At 49.4% G+C, this 10,913-nt stretch overlaps 1 protein-coding gene across 5 annotated transcripts; it reads right to left on the reverse strand.

Moving 5' to 3' along the window:
* Nucleotides 1-213: 213 nt before the first annotated feature.
* ORMDL3 (ORMDL sphingolipid biosynthesis regulator 3) lies at nt 214-10,497 on the reverse strand. Of its 5 annotated transcripts, none has more exons than XM_072646313.1 (5): nt 10,354-10,489; nt 9,031-9,079; nt 3,680-4,093; nt 2,554-2,705; nt 214-2,087 (listed from the first exon to the last, which is right to left on the reverse strand). In XM_072646313.1, exons 3-5 carry the CDS (start codon nt 3,851-3,853, stop codon nt 1,952-1,954), a joined length of 462 nt encoding a protein of 153 aa, XP_072502414.1. In that variant the 5' UTR covers nt 3,854-4,093; nt 9,031-9,079; nt 10,354-10,489; the 3' UTR covers nt 214-1,951. The 5 variants fall into 5 exon arrangements, with proteins under 5 accessions (XP_072502414.1, XP_072502412.1, XP_072502413.1 ...); XM_072646311.1 differs by having other exon boundaries at nt 3,680-3,876; nt 10,354-10,484; XM_072646312.1 differs by having other exon boundaries at nt 3,680-3,876; nt 10,362-10,455.
* Nucleotides 10,498-10,913: the final 416 nt, after the last annotated feature.

The following is a 10,913-nucleotide window of genomic DNA, read 5'->3' on the forward strand; positions in this document are numbered from 1 at the left end:
GGGGGCAATGCCTAGGATGGAGGCAATGCCTAGGATGGAGGCAGCTAAAGAAGTAAACTTCTCCATCCCCAGCTATGGAAGGTCTGTGCTGAGCAGCACACCAGGTGGTGAGGAGGTTACAGAAATTAGATAAGACTTGGCCCATGTCCCACCTATTCCCCACTCTGAACACCAAACACCCACCAACAGGACACAGAGACCACACAAGTGGAGGACAGGAACACACTGCCTTTTATTTGCTTCTTCCAGAATACTGTACAAAGAGGGAGTAAAAATTCTATTCACACTGTCTTAGAAAGGTTTTGAGTTGAAAGTTCCCTATAATACATGGGATAGGAGTTGTGAGGGAGGGGGAACAAGAGGCAGAGAACAAGGCATAGTGATCACCCCTCTTCCCTCACGCTTTGGGGAAGGACTAGAAGGTGTCCCAGAACTCACAGGGAGAATTCACAGGGAACTCACTATGAATCTTGTACATAGAACACACGTGCACATGTGTGCAGAAGCACACATGTTCTCTCATCCCCTTTTTCTCCAGAGTAAATCTCCTGCATTTCCTCCTGAGTCTCACTTCTTTCCTTCTCTCAGTGGCATCACTACCAGGAAGAAAAGCTCTGGGAGGTAGGCCATGTCTGCCTGAAGTGTGCCAGCTCCAAGAGCAGGAAAAATAAGGGGCTAATCAACCAACACTGACAATGTACCCATCCATCCTTGCGACCTACGCTGTATGCCCCAAAGGATCCAGCCAAACGTTGCTAAGAGGGAGGTGAGGAAAGGCAGGCTGAGGGGAGGACACTCTTCTACTACCCAACCAGAGGTGGCACTATCTACCCCTCTCCTTACTTCACTTCATTTCCAAAGGCAGTAGCTGTATTTCAAAGAAAACCAGTGCAGGGCAGGCTCTGTGCTCACTCCCCTCCATGGCCCTCATCAGTAGGTGACATCAATCCTTTGAGGACTCACCTATTCCTTTGCCTCAACACTACAGCCCAATGATGAGCTACTAATGGAGGTGATGGGCTCAACCTTGGCCTTTCACCTCCCCACCTCACATTCAGCAGATGAGTTCTCTATGCCTCCTCCCCTCGAAACTGGCTCAAGAACCAAGAAAAGGAGCCTCTGTTTGTAACTCTCCTTTCTGCTCCTTTCCCAGCATCATAAATTCACCACACACACACACACACACACACACACAGCCCTTAGTTCCACCCTAGGCTAAGCCAGAGCCTTAGGTTCTTCCCACGTTGGGGCCTAACCAACCCCTGATTCCTTGCCTACTCACACAGTACCTTCCTCACTCCAAGTGCTTAAACACCTTTTCCTTGATCTTTTGTGTACCTAAAGGACTCGAGTTGGTGGATAGACAGACATTGTTCTGCCCTGAAAGGTAGAATCACATGCATAGACTCATATGTGTTTTTCTCTCTGTCACACACACACACACACACACACACACACACACACACACACACACACACACACACACACAATCTGAGTGTCAACCAAGAGAATTAAAGTGAAATATAATCTAGAGGCTGTACCATTTCCTCTGCCCCCTGCCCAGGGGGGGTTAAAGTGCATTGGTCAGAGTTACAGTGAATGCATGGGGTTTCCAAACATCCTGTATCCCTCCTCAGCCCAAGTCACTGAGCCTACTGAAGTACCACACAACCCCTCCCACATTTATTCTCTATTCAAATAGGAAAAATCAAAAAGGGGACAAAGCCACTGAGAGGGGAGCAGGGAACAGGGGAGAACCCCCCTCTGTAACCCCACTAAAGGCTACTCCATTTTGACTACTGGGGGGGGAGGGGTGGGGAAAGTAAGGGGAAGGGAGAGCTTTAATTAGGCCCACAGGCTCAACACCAATCTCTGGGCATCTGCACGGAGGCCCCCTTCATCTTCATCTCCTCAGATTCCCCTTGGGCAGGGCAAGGAGGGGGCTGGGCCCTCAGTACTTATTAATCCCAAAAATCCGAACGCCGTGGAGCTGAGGCAGCTTGGGGATCAGTACACTCATCAGGGACACTGTGTTGAGGATGAAGTGAAGCTGGTCGTACTTGGTATAGAAGCTGGTTAGGAAATACCTGATTGGGAAAAAGAGCAAGAGGCATGAATGAGGTCCTGACATGAAAGTGTGCCCCACTCACTGAGAGAAGAAAGGTGAACAAAAGGGGACTATGTTTCTGGATTGTCAGTGAGGATGGAGGGCAAGGCCCCAAAATTGCTGGTGGTTACTAGGGCCCCTCAAGGCACACTGTCTATGTCATCCTCTTTCTTGCCTCCTCTTGGCCCATGAGTTAGATCTCATGAGACGTTACTGGTAAAGGCACAGAAAATAAAGAGCCCTACTCCAAGGGAAGAGTCTGAGGGATAGTAAAGCCTCTACTCCAGTCCCCTCAATCTTTTAAAAAAGGTTCCCTCCCTCTTTCCCTCAAGGCCTATATCATGTCAGGTCCTAAAGAGCCTGTATCACATCATTCTATTCTGAAGAGCTACCCTGGCTATGTCTAAGGCAACATTAAGCAATAACCCCACGCCCTGGGCACTCACAGCACGATCGGTGTGATGGTCAGGAACTTGCGGGAGGCCGTGAACTGTACCCCATAGTCCATCTGTTCCCAGTGAGTAAGCAGCCGGGCCTTACCCTGGTCAGGTGTCTCAAAGGGTGTTCCCTTTACTGTATGTAGAAAGATGTACATACCCTGGAGGAAGGAGGCTTGTATCAGAGCCACTTGGAGATTCCACATAGAGGAGTTAATTAGACACACACATACATACACATACCACCCCCACCCCTGCGAGCTAAATACAATCTGGGAAGAAAGTCATGAGATGAAGAGCTTAGTCCTGCCAGTGCTAGGCAGGTTATAGGCCAAGGGGCAAAGACTGTGTGACTGGCAATAAGAGATTGGCAAAAGGGAGAAGACTGAACCCTAGAGGATGACTGCATGTCTGGGTAAAAGGGCAGAGAAGTGCAGTGACAGCTCAAGTCAAAATGCACAAGGGGAGAGGGGAACAGCATGAGCATCCAATGCAGACAGCCTGGTCCTGGCCTCCCTGACAGTGGCTAGGGTGCATCTTCCCACAGGAATCAAGGAGAAATGGGTTTCTGTCCCTAATTTCTTTTAAAATGGGCAGAAGTCCAAGCTCCCCAGCAGATGATACTACATTAAATCTGGTTCAGTGGTTTAGGTTGGTGAGGAATGGCCAGAGATGACGGGAATCAAAAAAGGAGAATAGACAAAGATTCTAGCCCAAGACAATGACTGATCAAAAATAGTGGGTGTGAAGGGACCAACAAAGGGCCAAGAGTAAGGACCTCCCGGTTAGAGACCATTCTTCCTGGTCCTCAGCTCAGCTTTCCACGGCTCTCTTGTTCTGTGTTACCATTCCTATAAACCTGTTTTTATCACAAATCTCTCCTAGAGATCTGCACAGCTGTAGGGGGGAGGTTACTCTAAGATAGGAGCCAAGGAGCTGACCTCATCTACAACAAGAGCCAAATCAGGGCCCAGTCATTTGTTTAACAGTAGGTAAGAAAATACCTTGTCCCCATGACAGCCTGCTGGCTATCACGGCCAGATCACATCTGGAACAGTCAGCATACCTGAGTCAGGCTAGGAATACAACCAATTTAATCAGGCACTAAGAACTAGGGCACAGCAAGGATCCTCACCATGTTGTGGATGAGGTTGGTAAGGGTCCAGACGACAGGTACGCTGACAAAAGGAATACTGAGCAGCACGATGTGGAGCAGCCCGATGGCCAGCACATAGGAGAGCCAGATGCCTCGACTGTTCATCACCCTTGTGTTGGGGTTGACCTCACTGTGCGCCGTGCCCACATTCATCTTGCCGCCCCTGGGCCGCAGCTCTGAAACCAGTTCATAGGGATTGGGAGGTAGACTTGGGGTCAAATATTTGCTCTGGGTTCTCCCAGCACAAGTCTCAAGGTCTCCTGAGGAGAGTCAGGAGAACCCCGTCTTCCACTTCCCATAGATTCAGATTCTCCCCCAAAAAAGGTAGCAGAGAAGGTTCTTCCCTGGCCTTGCCTACAGTCTCCCCTCTATTCACCTGGTTAATTTCTAAGCCTGAGGAGGGAAAAGGAGAGAAATCAATATGAACTCGGCTTGGCTATTTCATACTGCAAGGTAGAGATAAACACCACCCCCACTCAACACGCCCCCATTGGGACAAGTCCTTTGGGAAGTCAGAAGCCGGAAGCAGCTGGAAATGTTGTTCCCAAGTCCTCTGACCTCTACCCACAAGCAGAGAAGGAATCAGAAATAGAATGCAGCAGGAGCCTACAATGGAAGACCAATTCCCATAGTCCTTCTACCCCTATCAGAATGGAAATAATCCTTTCTTCATAAAACTTGCAGAAGGAAAAGAAATTACCCTTGCCAGAGGGCCAAGGACACTCTAAGAACCCTCCCTCTTGTCCTAATCTCTACCTTAACCATTCTGATGGGGGCACAACAGGAACCCCAACTTTGAGGCTGCCCCTATATCTCAGAGACAACTTGTACCTCCTTCTCCTGTCCCAACTCCCAACCCACGGGATACAGGATCAAAAGGAAGAGGGGGACGATCACATCTGCAGGCCCAGGAGCAGAAGTGTCTCTTCTAGTAACTTTTCCACAAGTCATCCCCCAAACTGATAAAGGCATGCTGCTCCCAACACAAAAGGTAAATGCAGGGTTAAGAGATTGGCAAGGCAAAGACAATTTCCAATGAGATCCTGCTCCTGCCTCTCTACCCCACAAATTAGGAGATCCAGATGGGGAGTTGTACTGGTCAGCCCATCTAGGGGTGCCATTCTCCCTTCAAAGAAATTCTCTGGATGCCATCAACCTTAAATGCCAAGCCTTACAGACAGACACTACCGCTGCCAACCTTCCTAATCTGAAGCAGAAAAGAAAGGGAGCCTTCTGGCCAGTTCACCAACCTCCTTCCTGTACGTGGGGCCATCAGAAACACAAAGCCATGCGTCTCCAATATGTACCCCTTCCTCTGTCCCTCCTTTTATTCTGGTTTGCGTCTCCAATTGGAAACAGGAGGTGGTGGCACCTTTTCACACCATTTGGCATTTCTACATCCACTTGTGGGAGCCCAACAAGTTCTCCTGCTTCCCAGGCCATTCTGACTCTCACAGGAGTTGGAAAAAAACAAGTCAAAGCATCCAGAAGTGGGCAGTCAATTTATTTTCCAGAGGAGCTAAGGGCAAGAGGAAGATCTTTTTTTTTTTAGTGAAGGTTTTTGTTTAAACATGTTTGAGGAAGAATTAAGTATGGGATCAATGAAGCATGCAGTCACATATATATATACAAACATATATACACACACACACGCACACACACATAAAACAAAGTGACTTTCCCAGTAGATGCTCCTCTCTGAGCACCTCCTAACTCCTGGTCTGTGGGCTTCAGCCTTCCCCTTTGAAGTTCATACAGCTCCATGCTGAGAAAGGCACCCAGGAAAGTCCTTCTCTTCAGGTTCCACATTTTGCCAGTTCTTGACTGGTAGGGACTTCTTCATTCACTTCATTCAGAGGAGACCCCCTCTCCCCAGCCTCTGATTCACTTCAAAAGGCCTGTCATTTGTTTTCTGTCTGTTAAAATTTCCAGGGGGGCTCCCTTGCTCCCAGCTTGGCTGTTCTTGTTTCCCTGATGACCCTAGCATCCTGGTGGAGGATGGAGCAGATAGTATCTCCTGTTTGGCTAGAGGAACTTTTACTGATTGCTCAGGAAGGGAGGGGGATGACAGCAAGGCCCATTTGAGACCTCGGAGGTGCCTGGAGAGACCACAAGGCTTTTTCCTAAAGCAATGGTCTCATATCTCTTGAGGACATAGGGGAACAAGGAAGGTACCTTCAAGGAATATTATCCCAACCAAACCCAAGAGTGAACTTGCCCCATTTCCTCATTCAACAGAGCTGATCAGCTCTAGGAGGCAGACTACCTTTGCCCAGAGTTTCTACACTGTCAAGAGTCAGATATCTTGGGTCCTAGCCTCTAAATTTCGTAAGACATTTAGGGCAAACCTCCCAACATGTCACTTTCCCAGGCTTAGGGTTTTAAGATCTCAAGAGAAACTTTCATTCTCCATAACAAACACATATCCACATGGGGTTACAAAGTCCAAGGAAGTCTGGCCCCAGAGTGAAACCTGGATAGGTTAAGCTTCCAGGGGGACTAATCACTACAGCCTATTAAATCTGGTAATTAAGCCAAACAAGAATACAAGAAGCTAGAACACTGGAAGTAGCTCAGTTGTTTACTGGCCCAAGCATGGGGGTAGGAGGGTGGAATAAAGGTGAAGGTGTGTGCTATTCCCCAGACAAGGTGCTTCTGGGGCAGTTTGATTCATAAGAACCAATATCCAGGGAGTCATTGATCTCCATTACCTTTAGAGTTCTGATTGGGATCCATCCAGTCACTGCCTAGTCATTAGGGTTGTATGATCCTAGGATCCCAAGTATCATGGAGAATAAAATGAATCCATACATACATACATACATACACACACACACACACACACACACACACACACACACAATGACAAGAACACCAACAGCCCCCAGGATACTTTAATATGGGGCCAACAATCATTCCTTACCCTCAGGACACTACCATTATCTTCTGTTATTTCAGTGTCTGAAGAGCTGGCCCTTCCCCTTCCCAAAGCCAAGCTTTCTACATGAATCCCTGATCCCATCCCCTTTTCTATCTCTCCTGATTCTCTCTAATCTTCTATCTCTCCCTGTTGCCTATAAAACATATCCAAATTCCTCGAATCCTTAAAAAAATTTGACTCTCACTTGATCCAACCATTCTTCTAGCTATAGGCTTAAAGACTCTCTTTTCCTTCTCAGCTAAACTCCTTGAAAAAGCGATCTACTGCTCTCCTCTCACTCTTTTCTAAACAAATTCTAAGCAATCTAGTTTCCAAGCTCATCATTCAACTGAAACTCCTCTCTTCAAACTTGCCAAAGATCTCTATTAGCCAAATCTAATGGCTTCTTCTCAATCCTAATCCTTTTAGACTTCTCTTGCAGCAATGACACTGTTAATCACCACCTTCTCTGGGTCTTTTTTTCATCTCTAGGCTGAGTAACCACTTCTCAGTCTCCTCTGCTGCCTCTTTATCCATGTCACATCCACTAAGTGGATCTATCTCAAAGCTCACTCCTGAGCTCTCCTCTCTCCTCCCTCTATACTCTATGACTTGGTGACCTCATCATCTTCCATAAGTTTAATTATTAACTCTGGAGATGACTGCCAGATCCTTATATCCAGTCCTAGTCTTTCTTCTGAGTCCTGGTTCTGAATATTAACTTACCATGTCTAGAATACAACTCATTAGCTTTTCCCCATCAAGCCCATCCCCCATCTGAACCCTCCTTTTCTGCCTATGGTACCACTATCCTTTCAGGAACTCCAATTCACAACTTCAGTGTCATCCTCAACCAATCTCACTCATCTCATATATACAATCAGTTGCTAAATTTTGACATTTCTCTGTAACATGTCAAACATACAAGCTCCTTCCATCTACTCATATAGTTACCACCTTAGCTCCCTGTCACCTCCCACCTCAACTATTACAATAGCATCCTAAATATTCTGTCTCCAAATGGAGACTCCAATTTATCAATCCTCCACATATAGCTGTCAAAGTGATTTTCTTAAAGAACAAAACTGACTGTCTCCCCTTTCCCCACTCCTCCTACACTAGTGGCTCCTATTGCATCTAAGATCAAGTGCAAAAGTGTGCACAGCTCGGCACAGAGCTCTTCACAACCTGGTTCCTTTTCTCTTTCCAGTCTTCTCTCACATTTCTCCCTCCATATATTCTATGATTCAGCCACCCTGCTGCTCCTCACACAAGAGACATCATCTCCCATCTCTGTGCCTTTGTACTGGCTGTTCCCCCATATGCTCTTCCTCCTCCTCTCTGCCTCTCAGTATGCAGAGCTTCCTTCAAGACTCAGTCCAAACACCACCTGCACAGGAAGCCTTTCCCAGTCCCCCCAGCTGCTAGCAACTTCCTCTCAATGGGATCTTTCATCTATTTTGTATGTATCTCATATGAACCTATATGGGGATATGTTGTCTTCCCCATTAAAATGTAAACTCTTTCAGGACATTTTCAAGATAATGACAGTCTTTGCTTTTCCCTAATATCTCCAACGCTTAGCACAGTCCCTGGCACACAGAAAATACCTGTTGACAGATTAATAGCAGGGAGAGGAAGAGGAGAGAACAGCAGCAATGACTTCCATTCCAGCTGTTATCCAGGTCCCAGTTTAATCCAGGTTGGGTAGCTCAATGAAATTCTCAAAGGCAATGTACAGGTAACAGACATGGGAGGGCAGAAACCGCCAGGAGTCCCAGGGAAGAGAAAAACAGACCGACAGACAAGAGAGTCAGGGAGCCTTATATGCACACCTGCTGTTAAAAGGCCCAACAGTTCCCATAAAGGAAATGGCAATCTAGTATTTCCCATTCCTGGAGTCCAACCAGGACCTAGAGACCACCAGCCAGGAAGGAGGGTCTGTAAGCCTTAGGGTGAAAAGAAGTCCTGTAGTGAGCCTGTAAAGAGTTCACACCAGCAGCAAGGGCTGAGAAGTCCTAATGCCTGTGGCTCCTTCATTTTGGTTTCATAACCTGATCTGTGCCAAACTACAGCCTGGGGCAGTTCTGTTAAGCAATCCCTTGCCACACAACCCTTCCCAGAACATACACCTTTGCCTTGCTGGACATCCAACCTGATACCAGATGAGATGCCTGTAGTTTGGTAGCCACATAAGAATGCTCCAACCCCTCAACCCCTCTCCTACACACAACCCTTCCACAGACTCCAAGAGCAGCTAAGAAAGAAGTAGCCTTAAAAACAACCTGCGTGCTCTTTGGGGGGTTAAAAATTCAGACCCTTTCTTTGTCACCCAAGCTAGGGAATGTGACTCCTCTCCAAGTAACTACACTACCTCCCCCCTTACGACCCTTTCCCCTCTTCCACTCACCTCAGAGGCCGTTCCTCTCAGACTAGGAAACAGCTGCTTCAGTACACAGCTAAAGGTACGGGGGAGGAGTTGGGGCAGAGAGAAGCAAGAGAAGGGGGAGGAGTTTTCAACTAAAATTGGGGATTTCTGAGCTAGGACCGCCCCACCACCACCACCTCCGCCCCAGACGCAGCTCCACAACACAGACCCACCACTTCATGACTCTCCACTTCCTTCCAAACCCCAGTCCCTCACCCAGTCTGCACTGACTGTTCCACTCACCCTAACCCCAAAGTAGCCAAACCTTTATCCCCCAAAGAGACACTCTCTCCAGCTTTCTGCACAGTATCCTACCTCCCTCAGTCCCACGGTCGCGATTTCCCTCCCCCCTACCCGAGGGTCCCCGTGCACACGGCCGTCTCCTCATCATCCAGTAGAGCCGGGAACCCCCATACACACAGACACCTCCCCATACGGACGGGCATGCTGCCCCACTCCCCTCATCTACAGGGACAAACCACCTCTCCACGCCATCCCCACGATCTTTCTCTTCGATTCTCCCCCTACACAGGGTCACAATCACCCTGTTAAGCCCTCCTCGGCTCCTCACCGCGGCCCCTCCTACACATATGCCTAAGCCGCCCTGACCACAACCCCCCCTTCCACACACGTGTCCACATCTGGACCCCCGACTCAACTCCGCTTCCCACGTCATCACACCCCTTCCCTTAACACCCTCCTCCTAGAGCCTCTCACACATGCACAAGCCCCCCCCCGCCCACTCTCTCCTCTGACCGCCCCCCCTTACACATGCCCACTCCCCTCCCCGACACCCTCTTCTGACCCCCCTTTACACATGCGCACGCCCCCACCTCTGATCCTACTTACCCAGGGCACACACACCCCTTCTGACCGCCCACCCCTCTTCCCTGACCTCCCCTTTGCACATACACACGCCCCCTGCTGGCCCCTTACACATGTGCACACACCCCCTCCCATCCTTTATTCCTCACTTTCACAGGCACACGCCCCCTCCCCTGACCTCTCCCTTGCATAGTCCCCCCCTTGACCCCTTTGCACATGCGCACACCCCTCCTCTGACCCCCCCTTTTTTTGGCCCCCTCTTGCACATGCGCATACCCCCTCCTCTGAACTCCCCTCTTCGGCCCCCTCCTCTAAACCCCTTTTTATCCGACCCCCCCACCTTGAACATGCGCACACACATCCCGCCCATCCTCGAGCTGGGGTCCTGCTACCCCTAGCCGGGACCCCAGACACCCTAGCTCCCTCTCAACCAACTGCCCCCTGCCTTTCCAGCCCCCTCCAGCTCCTGTCCTGCCTCACCTCCTCACCAGACGGTCGAGGAGCCCGGGGCGGCGGGCTGGAGGTGGCTGGGGGCCGTGTCTTCTTTGAACAGTAGTAACTCCCAGCGGCGACAGCGGTAAGAGCGACAGCAGCAACCCCGCTGGCAGAGCTTGACGCGTCACCAGCCCGCGACGCCCGTGACGTCACCGACAGGAGTCAGGCGCTTGGCCTGCTGGGAGTTGTAGTTCTCCGTCCTGGCGCACAGCCTCGCCGCCAAGTCCCACCTGTATCCACAGTAACTTCTCCAGCGGGGGATCTGCCTCCGGAACCGCAGGCTCGCCTCCGAGATGTGGAATCTAAATATTCACAAGAAAAGCTTGTGTTTACCCTAAAATGCTCGGTTTCCAATGCCTTTTACATGCATGACTGCAACTGAGCCTCAGATAATATCCTATTTTACAGAGAAAACCGAGACGTGGACCAGTGAACTGATTGTCCAAGGTCACAGAGCTAATAGGCCAGCTAGGGAGAGTGCGTGGGATAGAGGGAAGAGCACAGGATCTGGAGTCTGGCCCCGGGGGTCCCAGGCTCCTCTTTGT

Source organism: Notamacropus eugenii, chromosome 2 (genome assembly GCF_028372415.1).
Source record: "Notamacropus eugenii isolate mMacEug1 chromosome 2, mMacEug1.pri_v2, whole genome shotgun sequence".
Taxonomy (NCBI): Eukaryota; Metazoa; Chordata; class Mammalia; order Diprotodontia; family Macropodidae; genus Notamacropus; species Notamacropus eugenii.

What these genes read in the sequence shown, in the direction of transcription:
- ORMDL3 (XM_072646310.1), bottom strand. Translation starts at nt 3,853, where the DNA reads ATGAATGTGGGCACGGCGCACAGTGAGGTCAACCCCAACACAAGGGTG. An exon ending in CCAACCTCATCCACAACATG is followed by an intron (nt 2,706 to 3,679) that starts GTGAGGATCCTT and finishes TCCTTCCTCCAG; the next exon opens with GGTATGTACATCTTTCTACA. An exon ending in ACCATCACACCGATCGTGCT is followed by an intron (nt 2,088 to 2,553) that starts GTGAGTGCCCAG and finishes TTTCCCAATCAG; the next exon opens with GTATTTCCTAACCAGCTTCT.